The following is a 20,306-nucleotide window of genomic DNA, read 5'->3' as shown; positions in this document are numbered from 1 at the left end:
CCCTTGCAGGCCTGGTCCCTCTCAACTGCCCTCCCTTGCAGGCCTGGTCCTTCTCAACTGCCCTCCCTTGCAGGCCGGGTGCCTCCCAACTGCCCTCTCCTGCTGGCCATCTTGTGGTGGCCATCTTGTGTCCACATGGGGGCAGGATCTTTGACCACATGGGGGCAGCTATATTGTGTGTTGCAGTGATGGTCAATCTGCATATTACTCTTTTATTAGGTAGGATAGAGGCCTGGTACAGGGGTGGGGGCCAGCTCGTTTGCCCTGAAGGCTGTCCCTGATCATGGTGGGGTTCCCTTGGGGCATGGGGCGGCCTGAGCTAGGGGCCTGTGGTGGTTTGCAGGCCGGCCACGCCCCCTGGCAACCCAAGCGGAGGCCCTGGTATCTGGAATTTATTTTCCTTCTACAATTGAAACTTTGTAGCCTGAATCGGAGCCAAGCCTGGGACTCCCTCCGTGGCTAGCAGCCATTTCTGTTGGGGTTATAATTGAAACTTTGTAGCTTAAGCGGGTGGGCCTGGCCAGGGTGTGTGGAAAGCTTTGCTTCCCCTGTTGCTGCCGGCAACCCTGTCCTGCTCTCTCAAGCTCCGTTCTGCCGCCATTTCTGTTTGAATTTGTTTACCTTCTATAATTAAACTTTGTAGCTTGAGTGGAGGCTTAGGCCTGGCAAGGGCAGGCGGAAAGCTTGGCTTCCTCTGTTACCTAGGAAACCTTGCTCTCTGTGGCTGTAGCCATCTTGGTTGGGTTAATTTGCATACTTGCTCTGATTGGATGGTGGGAGTGGCTTGTGGTGTGTCGGAGGTATGGTCAATTTCCATATTTGTCTATTATTAGGTAGGATTGTTTTATGTGTGTTTCTGTTGAAAAACACCTTGTTTAATGTATATTGTTGACACATTGTTGTTGAACTCACAGTCCTGGCCCCCAGCTTTGTAACGCATGCCTGAAGGAAGCTCATTTATCAAACATGTTTTCTCCGTAAGGCACATCACAGCCTTCTTGGACTTAGGAACACCAGAGTGCACTTCAGCTTAAAACTCGGGTGCCATTTTAAACAGTGAAATCATCCTAGGCCTTCCCCTCCCCCCCAAAAAATGAGAAAGTGGCACTAAAGAAAATGTGAAAAGGATAGTTGTTTACAGTATGAAAGCTGAAACAAGAGGGCAGAGTGTCACCTTGTTTGATTTCAGCTGGGACATGTTGGGAATCTCAAACTTTTTTTGCTACTCTGAGCTTGTTTGTGAATGACCACAAAAGTGCTGTGAGTATTAATTTTGGGGTTAGAAGTAATGTTTAGCAAATAGAAAAATTTGTAAATATGGAGTCTATGAATAACAAGGATCAATTGTATATGTTAGTTTCCAAGAATTTATTTTTCTCCCAATCTTAGGTTGAAATGATTCTGAATATATATGTTAAATTTTGCTAATTGAAAATTAGTGAGCTGAAGTAGTTGTATATTTTATAAACTGATTGAAGTTGCAATATAATGTGGGATGTTCAAATGCTTTATAAAAATCTCAAGTTGATTTATTTAAATATGTGCTTAATACAGTAAGCATCCTAATATATAAAAACCCTGGGTCCATTACATCCACAATGACTGGAGGCTCAACCAACCAGAAGTCAGTCCTGCAGTCAGAGCTGGGTTGCTGTGGTGACCCAGCACTGACTGGTACGGCTGCAGGTGCAGTGACCCAGTACTGACTGCTGAGGGGGCTGTGAATCAGGCCCAGAGAGAGGCCTGAAGAGAGAAGCAGGGTCTCATCTGTAGCCTCTGTGGCAGCTGTTGATCAGCACTTGCCTCTCTCTTTCTCTCTGGGCCTGGCCAGCAGCCATGACTCCATTTCTCTCCAGGACTCCACCGGCCCTGCCTTTCTGATCAGGCCCTGTTGATAGGCCCAGAGACGCTGACTGGCATACAAACCGACTAATCAGAACCAAATCTGGGTGAACTGTGAGGAGCCAATGGCTGCCTAGGAGGCAGCGCTTTTCACGCTGACTGGCATAGAAACTGACCAATCAGAACAAAATCTGGGTGAACTGTGAGGAGCCAATGGCTGCCTAGGAGGCAGATCTTTTGACGCTGACTGGCATAGAAACCGACCAATCAGAACAAAATTGGCTGGCAGGGGAGGGCATTTGGGGGCGAGATCAGGCTGGTAGGCCGGCAGGGGAGGGCCATTGGGGGTGAGATCAGGCTGGCAGGGGAGGGCAGTTGGGGGCCATCAGGCAAGCAGGGGAGGGCAGTTGGGGGGGACCAGGCTTGCAGGGGAGGGCCGTTGAGGGCGAGATCAGGCTGGCAGGGGAGGGCCATTGGGGGTGAGATCAGGCCAGCAGGGGAGGACCATTGGGGGTGAGATTAGGCTGGCAGGGGAGGGCAGTTGGGGGCGAGATCAGGCCGGCAGGAGAGGGCAGTTGAGGGCAACCAGGCCGGCAGGGGAGGGCAGTTGGGGGGCCATCAGGCTGGCAGGGGAGGGCATTTGGGGGCGAGATCAGGCCGGCAGGGGAGGGCAGTTGGGGGTGAGATCAGGCCGGCAGGAGAGGGCAGTTGGGGGCCATCAGGCCTGCAGGGGAGGGCAGTTGGGGGGCCATCAGGCTGGCAGGGGAGGGCATTTTGGGGGCGAGATCAGGCCGGCAGGGGAGGGCAGTTGGGGGCCATCAGGCCTGCAGGGGAGGGCAGTTGGGGGGCCATCAGGCTGGCAGGGGAGGGCATTTTGGGGGCGAGATCAGGCCGGCAGGGGAGGGCAGTTGGGGGTGAGATGAGGCTGGCAGGGGAGGACAGTTGGGGCGAGATCAGGCCAGCAGGGGAGGGCAGTTGGGGGCAATCAGGCTGGCAGGGGAGCAGTTAGATGTTAATCAGGCTGGCAGGGGAGTGGTTAGGGGCTGATTAGGCTGGCTGGCAGAAGCGGTTAGGGGCAATTAGGCAGGCAGGCAGGTGAGCGGTTAAGAGCCAGCAGTTCCGGATTGTGAGAGGGATGTCCGACAGCGATTGGGCCTAAACCAACAGTCAAACATCCCCTGTGGGGTCCCAGATTGGAGAGGGTGCAGGCTGGGCTGAGGGGACCCCGCATGCCCCCCTCCCCCCCCAGTGTACGAATTTCGTGTACCGGGCCTCTAGTATAAGTATATGTGAAGCATATAATATGAAATCTTAAATTGATACAGATGATCAGATCTGTGTAAATTTTAAGGACATTTTTTTATATAATGTACACAAAAGATAACTTGATTTTTGTTTAAAACGTTTCACTCTTTCTGTACTTGCAGCATTTTTCTGGATTCTGAGACTCGGAGAGCAATGGGAGAGCAAGCTGTAGCTCTTGCCAAAGCAGTTAAGTATTCTTCTGCTGGAACCGTAGAGTTCCTTGTGGACTCAAAGAAGAATTTTTATTTCTTGGAAATGAATACCAGACTCCAGGTAACAAAAACTCAGTTTCTTATTCCTCTCCATGCCTCTATACTTAAATCTTCCTCGCTTACCCCTTTTTGTATTTTATAAAAGTTAAAAATCAACTTCAGAAAATGTTAAATAAAGACTTAGTTTTTATGCTTTGCTATGACATCTGTTAGGAATGATGGATAATGTCAAGTTAATTTGGTGGCCAGGATCTAGCCTTTTGTTTTGTTACTGTTAATACTTGATATGGGAAATTCTACTTTTTAAAAATTTTTTATTGAACCTCTCTCGATGAACTACTCTAGATATGATAAATAGAAAGGGATTAAGTACTTACACATCTTTGGAAGGGATAATGAAAGAAGGGCACCTAGAATGAGCTTCTAGAAATGACTCTCAGAACAACATCACCAACCTGGCTTCCAGAACAGCCATTTCTGCCAGTTACAAGGTTGAGAAATCTTGTGGCTGCCCCTGTAGCTATTGACTTTAGGGATATACTTCCTTCTGGCTTGATTTTCTTCACACTTTCCTTTTTCTTTTATTTAAATTGTGAACTATAAATAAACATAGAGAAAGGTACCTAAAATACAAACAAATAGTTAAACAAATTATTATAAATAAAAATCCATGTAAGCATAACATGGGTCTAGAAGTACAAAATTGTCAGCACTTTGGCCTTGCTCCCATCCCCTCCTTCCCCTTCTCCCCTTCTCAGCTCTTCCTCCTTCTCCTTTCCTAGAGCTATGTACTATTCTGACCTTATTCTAAACACCTCCCTGCATTTCTCTGTAGTTCTTTCTTTGAAATGTACACACCTAAGTAGTATAAATAATTTTGCCCGTTTCTTTCTTTTTTTAACTTTAAATCAGTGGGATCATATATTACATAATTTTTTTTGTACCTGGCTTCTTTTCTCAATATTATGCTTAGGAGAATCAACCTTGTTGTTTTATGTAACACCCAAATGGTACTCCTTTGAAGAAAATGCTACTATTTATCTCTTTTACTTCTTTTACTTGTGGATATTTAGTTTGTTTCTAGTTTTTTGCAGTTTGTATTAGTTTGCTAGGGCTCTAGTAACAAAGTATCAGAAACAGGGTGTCTGAAACAATAGAAATTTACTTTCTCAAGTTTCAAGAGGCCAGAAGTCTGAAATCAAGGTGTTGGTTTCTTCCTGGGGGCTCTCAGGAAGAATCTGTTCTCTGCTTCTCTCCTAGCTTTTAGTAGCTGCCAACAAACTTTGGCATTCCTTGCCTTGTTGGCAGCATAACTCCAATCATCACATGGCATTATCCCTTGTGTTTCTATGTCCAAAGACCACCCCCCTTTTTTAATAAGGATACTAGTCATTGATTTAGGCCCCACTCAAATCCAGTATGGCCTCATTTTAACTTCATTACATCTGCCAAGACCCTATTTCCAGATAAGGTCACATTCATAGGTTCTGAGCAGACAAACGTTTTCAGGAGACACTATTTAATCCAGTACATAATTCAAAACCACATGTGTCAATAATTCATTAAGATGTACATACATGTGTTGTATATACTTTTCTCTTTGTATGTTATATTTAACAATAAAAAGTTTTTAAAGATAAAACACAGATGGTCTATAGCAGCGATTTTCAACCTTTTTTTTTAATCTAGTAGCACATATAAACTAATTACTAAAATTTTACCGCACAGCAAAAAATATATATATATTTGCTGATGTAACAAAAAAGGTATAATTTTGATTTATTTAAAAAATAATAATTACCTACCCTTTGTGCTCCAAAGTTACTTTTTAAAAAATCAGGTGCCTATACTTGTATATAAGGATTTCTGATACCAAGAATTAACCAGTCAGACGGAATCTAACTATGTATGTGTTGTGACTAGTAAGATGCAACTCTGTTATAGGTCCTATATATTTACTAGAGGCCCGATACATGAAATTCATGCACGGGTGTGTGTGTGTGTGTGTGTGTGTGTGTGTGTGTGTGTGTGTGCCCCTCAGCCCAGCCTGCACCCTCTCCAATCTGGAACCCCTTGAGGGATGTCTGACTGCCCGTTTAGACCCGATCCCGGTGGGTCGGGCCTAAACGGGCAGCCAGACATCCCTCTTACAATCCAGGACTGCTGGCTCCCAACTGCTTGCCTGCCTGCCTTTCTGCAATTGGAGTGTACTACCCTCTGGCCATGGATGTGTTCCCCAACCCAGAATTTTTATGGAGGCTTCCTCACCTAGGCATAATCGATTATTAACTCATTTTCCAACCCTTCTCCTTTTCTCTGGAGGATGGATGTGGGATGGAAAATTCCAAGCTTTTAATCTTGGCTTAGTCTTTTTAAAGACCAACCTCCATCCAGGAGCCCAAGAATTATCTCATTAGCACTGAAGGTGCTCTGCTCAGTCAAGAAATTATAAGAAACTCCGTGTCAGGAACCAGGATCAAAGACCAAATATTAGCAGGAACCAGGGTCAGAGACCAATATATTCCTTATTTCACAGGTTTGCTTGTGGTAAACTCTTTGTTGACAGCTAGTGACTTTAATTTATCTTTATTCATGAAAGCTGTTTTTACTCTGGGAATTAGTTTGTCAGTATTTTGTATCAACTCACTGAAGATGTTCTTCTGTCTTTGGTTATATCTGGTGAGACTTCAGCTCTAATTCTACCAACTGCTTCTTTGGAGATAATCCTATATAATAAAACCCTAATATGCAAATTGACTGAATGGCAGAACAACCAGTTGCTATGACATGCACTGGCCAGCAGGGGGCAGACACTCAATGCAGGAGCTGCCCCCAGCCTGCAGGCCCCAGGCCAGCCAAGGTGGGTGCCAGCAGGGGCCCCCTGATCGCCCCACCGGTCACCCCACAGATCGGTCCTGATCGCCATTGAGGCCTAGGAACCCTACCCGTGCACGAATTTTGTGCACCGGGCCTCTAGTTACTTTTATATTTTAATGGCATTTATGAACTTCTCTTTCTTCTTAAGATTTTCTTTGATAAATGCACATATGTATTTGGAATTCATTGACTTTCTTGAGTCTATGGATTAATATCCTTAAATATTTTTGGAAAATTCTCCACCATTATCACTTTTAACATAATCTCTTTCCCTTCCTTATTGATTTCCAGTCATACTACCTAATAATAGACAAATATGCAAATTGACTGTACCTTCGCTATGCCCACGATTGGCCAGGAGGCGCGGGGGGGCGGGACTCGGGGTGGCCCGGGTAGCTGATTGGGCCGGCGGGACGCTGAGCTGCGTCGCCAGCAGCGGCACGAGCTCAGCGTCTTCGCCATGTCTGTGCTGCGGCACAGAAGGGGCCTCTGGGGCAGCGAGCTGACGTCCCGCCGCGGGGACCATCAAAAGCGGGGGAGCTGAGTGCCTGTCCGCTCAGGCAGCAGGCCTTTCAGAAGCCTCCGCCACGCCAGAGGCTTCTGAAAGGCCTGGTGCACCAACGATCGAAAGGAAAGCGTGGGAGCTGGGTGCCTGTCCGCTGGTGCACCAGGCCTTTCAGAAACCTCCACCATGCCTGAGGCTTCTGAAAAGCCTGGTGCACCAGCGGACAGGCACCCAGCTCCCCGCAGTCAAAAGCAAAAGCGTGGGAGCTGGATGCCTTTCTGCTCAGGCACCAGGCCTTTCAGAAGCCTCCGGCGCCTGGTGCACCAGCAGACAGGCACCCAGCTCCCCTGTGATTGAAAGCGAAAGCGTGTAGGGCACCCTACACATGCATGATTCAATCATGCACTGGGCCTCTAGTTTATATATAGAAAACTTTATGTTAGACCTTAATATATCTTTTGTGTTTCTTACTCTCTTTGATATCTTTCATCTTTTTTTGGACATTTTCTTCTGATCTATCTTTTTTACTATCTCTTGAGCTATACTTAACTACCCATTTAATTTCTAATTTTATTTGCTCATATTTCAGTTCTAGAATTTTTATTTGGTTCTTTAAAAAATGATTCAAACTTATCTCTTTTCATCTTCTAACCAAATTTTTAAATTTAGCTTTTATTTCTTTGAATATAATTTACTTATTTGTTTTGTAGTGTGTGTCTGTTCATTTCAGTATCTGAAGCCTAATGACTTTTGTGGGAACTGTTGTCTGTGCTGCTTCTTGGTTGTGATGTCTGGTTCCTTGTGTGCCTTCTCATCTTTAACTGTATACTAATTATTTAAAAATTATTCTTATTAACAAATTGAAAACTAGAGTGATGTATTCTTTCATGTAGAGATTTTTCAATTTTTCTGCCACATGCCTGTGAACAGTAGTAATTTGTGGGTACAGTATTCTAAGTGTGAAGTTCCTTGGACTCCTGAGGGCACACAAAGGCCAGCTGCAGTTCTAGAGAATAGTTTGTTTTATTCTAGTTCACTCACCGTGAGGTTGCATTCCTTCATGGCCTCAACTTCCTTTCCCTGGTCTTTGTGGTTTAGTTGTACATTTAATTTCTCGATACTACCAGAAATATAGCTTAGATATGTAGTTGTATTTTCCTGGAATGTTAAATGCCTATAAGTAAAAATGGTGTTGAGTATTGGATTTATGTCTCCTTGTTGAATTTTGGCTGATAATTTCTTCCTATATTCTTAGTCAGGGGTCCTCAAACTTTTTAAACAGGGGGCCAGTTCACTGTCCCTCAGACCGTTGGAGGGCCGGACTATAGTTTAAAAAAAACTATGAACAAATTCCTATGCACACTGCACATATCTCATTTTGAAGTAAAAAGCAAAACGGCAAAAACACCCGCATGTGGCTCGTGGGCCATAGTTTGAGGACGCCTGTTCTTAGTGTTTTGATAATATTTTTTAAAAGACGCCCATCCCTAAATGCTACCTAGGCCCAAGTAATTGTGAGCACAAGTCCCAAGAGGATGGATTTAGAGGTACATTATACCTGTGGATTAGATAAATGTGTGCCCCGAGTCTTAACACCCCTCACCCCAAACCAACAACAAACAAAACAACAAACACTAGTAACTACATGTTGGAATACGGTTTCAGAAAACTCCTAAACTCACCCATTCTTGCCAGTGGGAAACCTGCAGAATGATGGCCTGTGCCTCACTGCTGCCTTACTTTTCCCTTCCAAATCTCATGCATATGAGTTTGATTGACACATCCAAAATCTCTTCCAGTTGCACTGAGAACCTCAGCTGCAAGGGAGTCTGGGAATAGAGTTTTTATCCTATTGTCTTCTGTAGAATAAGGGAGTACCCTAGAAGGAGTTTGGAGTGAAGGTTGAGTACCAGTCCACCATTTTCATATGAATATCTCAAGCATTTTAATCTATGTTATGTGTACAAAACTAAAAACATTGCCCTCTTGTAATTATAAAGTATAACTATCAAATAATGGAACTGATTTTTTAATTTACTATGGTAGAAATTATATAGATGCATTTTGAGAGTAATATAAATATTTATAGAGTTTATATAGGTATTAACTCAGTAGTGGTTAAAACTTATGATACTTCCTTTTGGAATTCCTTATTTAGCCTATATTCTGTTGTGAATGTCATTAGAAGTACAGAATTTTGCCCTTTTTGAAATTAATTTAATTTTGATTAAAAGTATTTCTTTATAACTAAATTATCTAATTAGATAATTAGCTGGGAAATCATGTTTTTGATTAAAATGGAGACTTTATTATGCCATGATGAGAATAATAGCTTGTAATATGAATCTGAAGGCAATTTGAAGTGACTATAAAACATTTGTATTTTATTCCAGACAAAAGAGGTATTAAATTTGTTTAGTTTGGGTACTGTATCAGAATTTATTGAATTAATAACCAGTGTCCTTTTTTAGGGCATTTTGTTACTATGTTCTTGTGGCTTTTAAAAAAAAAATTTGTTTCTCGCTTATTTATCTCAGCCCATAAGTATTTTCAAGTTTGCCTCATTGTTGTTTTGATATAGGACCACCAAAAGTTGATCTTTATAACAAATAATTCTATTCATTCAGTCAATTTCATTTAGGTATTGTATCTTGGATGGCTTGGTAGGAAATTACGTTGTATATCGTCAAAAAAGATTATAAATAAATTTCAGGAAAAAATTTAAATTGAAGAATTTCATCTCATGAGATCTGCCAGTACTAAATTCTATTGTATTTACTATCACACTTTGATGTATTTGTGTCTCCTAGTTAATGTTTAATATTTCTTTTTCTTTTTGTATTTACTTTTAGTGACAGTAATCCTTTCAGTTACCAAACAAATGAATTTTGGCATTTTTAGAATGTATTTGTGTGCTGGGGGATATTTGGTGGCAGAGGCTGTAACTGAATGGAGACATGAGAGAAGAATCTAGGATTTCAAAGTGTGTAGAAAGCCATTCTTACATATTTCAAAGACTTCTTTCTGATATCATTTAAATATTTCAAAATTTCTTTTACTAGATCATCTTTCAAATTTCACTACTCACTTTAAATTATAATGCTTGAGGCACATTCACCAAGTTCTTTATCTTATAAGATATATGTTATCGCTAATTAGTGTTTCAGTTTGAGACTGGAGGGCTATAATTCCCCCCCTCACCTCCTCAAAATTTCCTGATTGAACTGTCACTTTTTCTAGAATCAGAACTAAAACTTTTTTTTTTCTGGTAACAGAAATGTGAGAAGTATGTTTTGCTAGATTTCTTAAGAGCACAATTGTTAGAGAACAGAAAGAGTTCATCCTCCGGGCACTAGCAGAGCCAAACACTAGAAACTGAGAATTGCAGTGGAGAAAGATTGGCTATTTTATTGATGAATGGTGCCATCCAGGAGAGCAGGAAGCTAATGCTCAGAAGCCTCAACTCCCCAGTGGCGTATAGGTTGCAGATTATACGGGGCAAAATCATAAGATACTGTGGGTTAGTGACTGGGGTGTGCTGGAAGCTGAATGGTGGAGGTGAGGTAAGGGTAATGGATCATTTCTTCAGGTCTAGAGGACAGCTCTGAGGTCTGTTCTGGTGTCCCTCTGTCTGGTTTCATGAGAAAGTAATGAGGAGGTCATTCCACCTTAGGGCTTAGGAGCTGAAATATAACTTATAACTTAGGTCAAGATGTCATCTTCAGCTTGCCAGGGATACACACTGTGTGGGCCTTAGTCAGGTCCAGGCTACTGTCTTTTGCTACCTTGAGGACTGTTTATTATCCAAGGGAAAGGCTAGGTCTCTGAGGGTGGTATTGGTGTGTATGTAGAGAGAGGTGGGGGTGGTGGTGGTGGTGGAGGGGGGGTGATTTCTAGAGCTAGGATTTAAAACTAAATTTAATCAATGCCATAAGGACCCTAGGTTTCAAAATTTGATATAATAAATGGAGTTTCTCCTTAAAGAGATATAACACCGAGAAAGTCACCAGGTTTGGTGTATGAATACTTGGTTCAATTGACAGGTTATTTTTCTTAGTCTGATCAGAATTTATGTATCAGAATAGCCTAAATGCTTGTTGTCAGTTTTTAAAGTCACTGGTTTTTTGGTTGCTTAAAGATAAAATTCAAATACTTTATCATCAATAGTCCCTTTTCCCTGTGTCCTTAATCTCCCCTCGGAGCCTTCTTTCCTGCTAAAGCCTTACTGGTTAGGAGAGACCCCTTTTCCTGAATGCACCATTCAGTTTGACCTCTGTGTGCCTTTACCACGTGATTTTCTTTGCTTGGAATGGTCTATTCACTTACTGTCGTAGAAGCTCACATGTATGTCCACCCATACACATCTCACCGGTTCCCTTTTTTCTGCATATGAAAGATGGTTAGCTAGAAGGTGAGATATTCTACTCAAAATATGATTTTGTTCAAATGCTATTTTAATGAACTAAGTTAAATATAATTTTGCATAAATAACTTTGTTTCTTATTTTATTGAATGATCATAATAAGAATTAGTAATACTTGATAAAAGAAACAAATACTTGAAAAAATAGTGATGCATTGGAAAAGTAACTCTCCATTACCACATTTTTATCACATACATTTATTTGGTTTCTTCCAGAAGCCTATATTTCCTGATAGGATTAACAAATAAATCCATATGTATAAAGCCTAAGTGACCAGTCGACCAGCCGGCCGGTAGCTGTGACGTGCACTGACCACCAGGGGGCAGACACTCAATGCAGGAGTGGAAACCACAGGCATGGAAACATGGAACAGACTGATGAATCTCAGAAGGAAGCGGGGAGGGAAGAGGGCAGGAAGAGATTAACCAAAGATCTTATATGCATACTAGACACATATGTCTAGCATGGCCTGTGGGGACCGGGGGCTCTCTGACATCCCTCGAGTGGTCCCGGATTGTGAGAGAGCACAGGCCAGGCCAAGGGACCCCACTGGTGCATGAATATGTGCCCCTAGTATAGTTATAAAAACATAACAGATATGATTTGTAGCTGTTCTCTTATCTGTTGTCTATATTTTTGTTTTTGTATATTGTTTTTTTCTTCCTATGCTGAAATTTTTTATTTTTATCTTGTGGTTGAATTTTTAAATCTCTTTTCATTTTCGATATTGTGATGTGCTTAGGCTTCTTCTACCCTATGATAAATTAAATATTTTTCTTCTATGTTTTCTTCTAGTACTTATTTTATTTTTCCTGGTGAAATTTTTACTTCATGTGGTATATATTTTTTAAATGACTACCTGATTGCCACAACCATTACTGAATAATCATTTTTTTCTGCACTAATTACAGGTCACATTCATTATACACTGAATTCTCATATGTATACAGATTTATATACTTGACTGTTTTCTTTCTTTCTTCCCCCCTCCTCCCCATTCATGTGCTAGTACCACACTGTTTTAGACATCTTATCTATACACTAGGGGCTCAGTGCACGAATTCATACACCTTGAAAGGAACCGTGGGCTGCGAAGCTGTGGTTTCTTCCCCCCATCCTCTGTGCCCCTGCCCGGCCCCTCCTGCTGCGGCCCCTGGTCCCCTATCTGCCAGCGGCCCTGCTCCTGGCGCCACCCCTCCCACAAGCTGATGACGTCAGCCCGCTTCCACCCACTGACGGTGAGGAGCAATTGGAGCCGGCACCAGCAGGGGTGCGAGTGGGGCCGGCACCGTCAGCAGGTGCGAGTGGCGGATGCTGCCCTGATTGCCCCTCAGGAGCAGGGGGAGGTGGAGAAACCCTCAGGGGCAATTGGGGCTGGCAGCTGCTGCTCACAACTGCTGCCAGCGCCAAGTGATCGGGACTGGAGCCAGGTGCCAGCAGCAGGTGCGAGCGGTGGCTCCGGTGCCGACAGCGGGTGCAAACGGGGCCAGCACTAGTAGTGGGTGCGAGCACCTGGTGGGACCGTGGCATGCGGGAGCGAAGAATTTTCAGTAACCACCAGAGGCTCACCCTGATGACAGTGACGAGCACCCTGCCTTGGTCTAGCGCCCCCGCTCACCTGCTCCACCATCCTGCCATAGTTCATGCGTGCCATGTTCTGTGCGTGCCCCCTGGTGGTCAGCTCACGTCATAGCAACCAGTTGTTCGGTTTTTCGATTGTTTCCACCGTTCGTCTATTTGCATATTATAGCATTGAAGAAGACAGTTTCTTCCTTTCTCATTATTCTTATTTTCTCATAAGATGTTTTTGAATTAGCTTATTTTATTTACATTTAACAAAAGAAATTAAAATGGATTTACTGGACTATTAGATAAATGTTTCTAATTTTTCACAGAGATATTAATTTCTAAAGGATGTTCTTAATAAGAAAAAATTATTATAAAAACCATTTATATTTTTGTCATGGTATTTCTTCATATCCCAGTGGGAAAGAATGTATTGTTTCCCTTTTGCAAAAATGAATGGAAATTGGCATATTTATATTTAAGCCTGCTATCTTTCCTCCCTAAGTCTTCATTTTTGCTGTTTTTATTGTTAGTTTTACATTATTGTTACATTACTTTCTTTTCTGTAAGCATGAGTCTCTCAGTGTTTTCATGTGACTTTTGTATTTTAACTTGTTTTCATGGTCACCAGTGCTAGGTTAATCAGTTCTTCATTTTGATTCACCTCATGGGTAGGTTTTGTGTTTTATTATTATTATTTTAAATCAAGGACTTATTTTTGAAAGATATCCATGGGTAATGTATTCTTTGAATTCTTAGATGTTTGATCAGGTTATTCTTATATTTCAAGAACTTTCACTTGAGTATAAAATTATGGGGTCTGAAACAACTGAATTAACATGTTACTGTTTTTTTGACCCAATACCAACTATTGAGTAACTACCAAAACTCACACAAAAGAAAAAAAATGAAAGTAAGAAAGAAAGGAAAAGAAATAAAGGAGAAGTGAAAATCATTTGGAAGAGAGAGGCTCTTTGAATTGATATGGGGAACTTCAGTTGTGTGCAGGAGCAGCCAGCGCTGCTGCTGGAGGAAAAGGCGGGAGAAAGCTGTCTCTGCCTTTGTGCAGGGACAGTGATGGCCTCCCCTCACAGGGGAGCTGGTTCCATGGCTGTGACCAATTTTAGGTATGTTAGTTGATTCTTTTAATATTTTTTATATCTTTTTAATAGGTATATTTATATTGGTCCTGGATTTTCTATTTTTTTTATTTTTTTTCTATGAGCCCCCCCCCCCCCCCCCCCCCCCCCCCCCCGCTTTGTGAAAGTGGACATATGTCATTGCCCGCCTTGCCACACTCACTGTACAGATGCACACTTCCCGTTCTCTTACCACTTTGTTATCATGCTTGGGGTTAGCTCAATGTTTGTATTTTATTATGACCACAGTGTGAATGCTGTTCACAGTGGTCCATGTTGTTACCTAAGATTACTTTCCTACACCATTTTGTTTTCTCTGTAGCTAGTTGTCTGTTTTAGTTTTATGAGGTGGTGGGGCTTAGTTTTTCATATGTTTATCACTGATTTACCTACAAAGTTGCCCTATATTTCATTATATTAGAATACACTGAGTTTTCTGTCACTCGCCATTCTGTAGAAATCCTAGCTCCCTTTGATCTGCTATAGTCTGGCCTGGTTGCTGTCTCCATTTGCATTTTGGCTTTCTAGCTGAGTTGTACTCTTCTTGTCTTGAGGATTACCTTCACTTTTCTTGTTTGGATTTCTTTTTTCCTGGAATTATTTCCCTTCCTCCCTCCCTCCCTCCCTCCCTCCCTCCCTCCCTCCCTCCCTCCCTTCCTCCCTCCCTTCCTTCCTTCCTTCCTTTAAATTTTAAATTCTTTATTGTTGAAAGCATTATGTCTCCTTTTCCCCCCATTGACCTCTCCCAACCACTCCCACCCCCCAGTACATGCCCTCAACCCCCTACTGTCTATGTCCATGGGTGTGTCCATGGGTTATGCTTGTATGCATGCATACATATTATTGAGGTGACATTGGTTAATATTTTTTCTTTTTTTGACCTGGATTTTTGTCTTAAACACAGTTGGTTTATTCCTTTTTTTTCCTGGAGTATATCTTTCAGTAGCGTCCTGAGAACCAATGAGTACATAGGAGCTAAATTTCATGAGAATTTGAATAAATGGAAATAACTGTATTAACTTATTGTTGAAAAAAAGCTTTTATTGTGGTGTAATTTGGATTTCATAACATTCACCCATTTTAAATATACAAATACAGTAAACTAAATGTTTGTATCCCTTCTCTCCAAAATCCATATGTTAAAACATATCTCCCCCAACAATTCCTCCCCCCTATGTGATGATATTTAGGGGTAGGGACTTTGGGTGGTGATTAGGTTATGAAGGTATGACCCTCATGAATGGGATTTGTGCCCTTATAAAAGAGGCCCCATTGAACAACCATCCCTCTGCTACCAGGTGAGGACACAGTAAGAGGACTGATGTCTATGAACTAGGAAGTGGCATCCTTCCACCAGACACTGAATCGGCTGGCACCTTGATCTTGTACTTCCCAGAACTATGAGAGATACATTTCTGTTATTTGTAAGCCACTCAATGTATGTGATTCTGTTATAGCAGCCCTTACAGACTAGGCAACAAGTCACTCAATGAGTTTTCGTACATTTATAGGGCTGTGCTACTAACAGCAGAATACAATTGTAGATCATTTCCATCACCCCATAAAGATCCCTCTGCACATTTATAGTCACTCTCTTTTTCTATCTCCATCCCAGGCAACCATTAATTTACTTTCTGTTTCTAAAGATTTGCCTTTTCTAGACATTTTATGTAAATTAAATCATAGTGTGTGGTATTTTGTGAATGATTTCTTTTTCTTAGCATGTTTTTTAGGTTTATTTATACTGTAGTGTGTTTCAGTAGTTCATTCTTTTTTATTGCTGAACTAGAGGCCTGGTGCACGAAATTTGTGCACTGGGGGGTGGGGGGGAAAGGTCCCTCAGCCTGGCCTACGCCCTCTCACAGTCCAGGAGCCTTGGGGGAGTGGGCCTAAGCCATCAGTCAGACATCCTTAGCGCTGCCGTGGAGGCCGGAGAGGTTCCCACTACTGCCGCTACACTCACCAGCCGTGAGCCCAGCTTCTGGCTGAGCAGCACTCCCCCTGTTGGAGTGCACTGACCACCAGGGGGCAGTTCCTGCATTGAGCGTCTGCCCCCGGTGGTGGTCAGTTCGCGTCATAGCGACCGATCATTCCACCATTTGGTCAATTTGCATATTAGCCTTTTATTATATAGGATACTATTTCATTGCATGGATATCATGTTTTACTTATCCACTCACAGGTTGGTGAATATTTGAATTGTTTCTAATTTTGGCTATTATGAATAATGCTGCTATGAACATCCTATATAATAAAAGCCTAATATGCAAATTGTCCTCTCCGGCGGTCGTTCGACTGGGAGACGGGGAGTTCAACCGCTCGCTATGATGTGTGCTGACCACCAGGGGGTGGTGCGGAACATGGTGGGTGTCGGCAATGTGCTGTGATCTCTCACTGGCTACCTGAGGCAGGAGTGATGGGGACGGAGGTGTGGTAAGAATGTGGGGTATCTGCTGAGCTCGCTCTTACTCCCCCTGCTACCTTCCCCTGGGGCGCCAGGGCTCACAAGTCAGGGAAGCCCCCGTGCTCAGGTGATGCACGCCCACGAGGAGCCTGCTCCACACCTGCGTGGCCTCTTCCGGATGAGCCGGGACCGCAGGGGCTGGTTGGGCTCCCCATGGGTTTGCGCAGGAGCCGGTCTGTAAGGCCAGCCAGAAGAGAGCACACTGCCCGCCCAGCTTCCGTGCAGTGCCGCTGGGTGGCCCAGAGGTCCACACTGTGCCCCAGTCCTCGGCGTCCAGCCACGCTCACCGCATCTCCACATGGGGACTTGGGGGTTTGCGGGGGCCCAGGTGCTGCCCAGGGCCCAGAGGTTGGCTGGGACCTGTTTTTCCACACCAGACGCTCGTGCTTCGATCACCGGCCAGGCCTAGGGACCGCACCCGTGTACGAATTTCATGCACCAGACCTCTAGTTCTGACATAAGTCTTGTGTGGACAAATTATTTCATTTATCTTGGATAGATACTTGAAGTGGAATTGCTGGCTGTATGGTAAATTATGAAACTGTCAAAATATTTTTTAAAGTGGCTGCACCATTTTACATTTTCATGAATAATGTGTAAGAGTTCTTATTTTTTCGCACTTCAACATCCTCTTGAACAGTAGTTTATTGTATTTTTGATGATAGCCATCATAGTGCATACAAGTACTATTTTATTATGGTTTTAATTTGCATTTCCCTAATGCTTAGTGATATAAAATCTTGCTTCATGTTATTATTGTTCAGTCATGTATCTCCTTTAGTTGAGATGTCCAATTACATCCTTTGCCAATTTTTAAAGTGGTTTGTCTTATCATTATTGAACTGTATGAATTCTTTTTACATTCTTGATTTAGATATATGATTGTAAATATTTTCTCCCAACCTGTGGCTTGTCTTTTTATAAGCACAATTTTTTTTAATTTTGATGAAGCCCAGTTTACCAAGTTTTTCTTTTATGGATTGTGCTCTTGGTATCATACCTAAGAAATCTTTCTCTAAAAGATTTTCTCCTATTTTCCTCCCTAAAATTTGAGTATAGAATTCTGAATTGGAAAAAATTTTCTTTAGCATTTTGAATGCCTTGTTTTGCTTTCTTTTAATTTATACCATTGATGTTGAGATGTATTCTGATTCTTGATAATTTGATAAAAAATTTTTTCTCTAGAAGCTTGTAAGATTTTTTCTTTCTCCATAATTGTGGCCAGAACTGCTAGTTGTCTACCAACTACTATTGATAAGGAAAATATGTCTTTTATCTTTTAATTTATTAACAACACAGACTGTTTTGGTACATTTCTTTTATACTCCTGGAATAAATTTTAATTGTAGTGATTTTCTTTTTGGTATTCTGTTGGATTTTGTGTGCTGATATAATTACTTTTAATTTTTACTTCTTTTTAAAAATAATGCTTTTACCTCATTTGAATAATAAAATCACATGTATTTTTAGAAATGAACTGTAGGAGTACTGCATATCAAGGAGACAAAAATCATGACTACAGAAGAAATATACTACTTAAGTTAGGACATTAAAATTGTTAAAGATATTGCTTACTTGGTTCAGTGGTCAATTCAAATAGAGGCTGCAATTAAGAAATCAAGAGAAGGCTGAGACTAGGTAGGGCAGCAATGAAAGAATTAGGAAAGATGACCAATGGCAAAGATGTGTCATTAGAGACCAAAGTTAAGATCACCCACACCGTCGTATTTTTAATTACAATGCATGGATTTGAAGATCGAACAGTGAAGAAAGCTGACAGGAAAAAGGCTGCTTTGACACTACTTTCACGTTCATCAGAAGTCATTCAGGTCATTGCTACTTTCAGTAGGAAGGTGTCATTGGCATATCTTGTTACTTTTACTCTTTCTTCCTCTGAGTTTGGCCCAGTTATAAATCTGTGTGTGTTTTTTCAGATGGTACTCTGAACCACAAATTAATAACTGGGCAGCTTTCACTGCTTGTCTTGAATATACTAGTAGTCATTATTTTTAAGGTGAGTGTATAAAAATGGTATGTTGAGACCTGAATATACCTTTGTTGTGTGTGTATGTGTGTGTGTGTATAATTGTTAATTTTCAATTCTAGGTTATTTTTAGATTTCATTTTGGAAAAGCAGCCTTTATATAGTCTACAAAGTTTATAAAAGTTAGAAAACTCCCAAATAGAATAGAATAATATTTTATGGGATTAAATGTTCAAATATAGCTGGCTATTCCATATGTATGAGAACAGAGAGCTAAATTGTCCCACTTTTGTTAGACTTTATACAGTTGCTTATAGTGATTGCTACAGTGAAGGAGGAATCTATTTTTGCCATGGTGTTGCAGAATTTACCAGGTGACTGGAAAATACACAACGAGTACCCGGAGATTCAGGAAAAACTCTTTATTTAAAGCAGCCTGCTGCTTCAGGGGATTCGAAGATTCAAAGCCTGAACAACTTATACGATAAGATTACTCCTTATATACACTGAGTGGCCAGGTTATTATGATCTCTGAATATATAATAATCTGGCCACTCAGTATATATCCTATGTAATAAAATGCTAATATGCAAATTGTCCCCTCGACCAGGAGTTCGACCAGCAGGCAGGCTGGCCGGCCAACCACCCATGTCCCCACTCCCCCTGGCCAGGCTTGCCGGACCCACCCATGCACGAATTCATGCACCAGGTCTCTAATATATATAAATATATATACACTGAGTGGCCAGATTATTATGTGTTCAGAGATCATAATAATCTGGCCACTCAGTGTATATTTCTAAATTTAAAGAAAGGACATAATAATCTGCCTGGGAGTCATATGCCCCCAGGACCTGGGAGTCACCCTTGGAATGCGGTCCATCCTTATTCAAGAACTGCCCATTATCATGGAAGCATTAATCTTGTTGTCTAACCCAGCCTGCATAGCTTACTTCCTTAAGTAATTTCAAGTATATTGTATTGGTCTAATTTAGTTCAAGAATATTTCTTTGAGGGAGAGAGAGTAGATCTTTGTGTCACCTCAGGGCCCTTGAGATGTCACAAAGTTATCTGTCAGTTAAATACCCAATTTAAAGATTATCTAATCTTAAATGGGTTTTAACATTAAGGATTTGGTCTTGACTACAGAATTAATCCTTTTCAATCTGGCTAATAAATTGTTATATTCTAATAGTGCCACAGAAGTACAGAATATACTTTGAATGTTATAGAGAAAATGCTCGGAAGACACGCCTACTGCCTGCCCATTCCCTTGCCGCCTTGCCCCCAAGGGTGCAGAAGTGGCAAAGCTGTGATTACCCCATAGCCAGCCTCTGTTCTGCTTCGGCCAGCCTGTGCAGGTTTGTGACGTCACAGGCAGGCACGAAATTAGCTATTGGTTTGGCCTTTGTTTAAATTTCCCTGGGTTAACATATGTGCAACCTTCAAATTTTACACTTTCAAATTAGTTTTAGAATCTTAAAATTTTAACCAGCACAGCAAAATGACCTTTGGTTCTGAGTGGCACAAAGTCTACACAGAGGGTTCTCTATATTCATAAACCAGGGAAGAGCAAACTAAAGTCCCTAAAAGATAGAAAGCCAAAATTACATCATAGACATACAGACAGAAATCTCACTAGCTAAGAAACAGATTAAACAAAGAGACACAAAACATCAGCAAACACTCTGATACCGGCATGCACAACACACTAAAAGTTCACACCAAGAGCAATGTATTCTGTCCCTGGTTCAGGAACTGCCCCTCCCCAGAATCTCAGCATTCTTTCCAATGGACTATTTTGGGAAAATTGATCTCTTAGGCCTAGAATTTCTGTTTCCCATCCTTGGTCATAAGTTGGGGGCCCCTGATTTCACGAAGAGACATCTGCATTGCAGGCAGCAGTCTGGGCCCTTCTTAAAATTCTTTAGGATACATTCTAAGACAGTGGGTTTAGAGGAACTACTCCCCATGTTTGCAGTTAAACTG

General features: G+C 41.8%; 1 protein-coding gene across 2 annotated transcripts in view; it reads left to right on the top strand.

The window, feature by feature from the left end:
- Positions 1-20,306, top strand: part of PCCA (propionyl-CoA carboxylase subunit alpha) — a 377,531-nt gene that overhangs the window by 166,198 nt on the left and 191,027 nt on the right. For both annotated transcript variants that reach the window (XM_079779445.1, XM_079779444.1), the window contains exon 12: positions 3,270-3,420. In XM_079779445.1, coding sequence (XP_079635571.1) covers positions 3,270-3,420 — 151 coding nt within the window. The remainder of the gene's footprint in view (positions 1-3,269; positions 3,421-20,306) is intronic.

The sequence above is a fragment of the Cnephaeus nilssonii genome, assembly GCF_951640355.1.
Source record: "Cnephaeus nilssonii genome assembly, chromosome: 8".
Taxonomy (NCBI): Eukaryota; Metazoa; Chordata; class Mammalia; order Chiroptera; family Vespertilionidae; genus Cnephaeus; species Cnephaeus nilssonii.
This window is presented reverse-complemented; position numbering and strand designations above follow the sequence as displayed.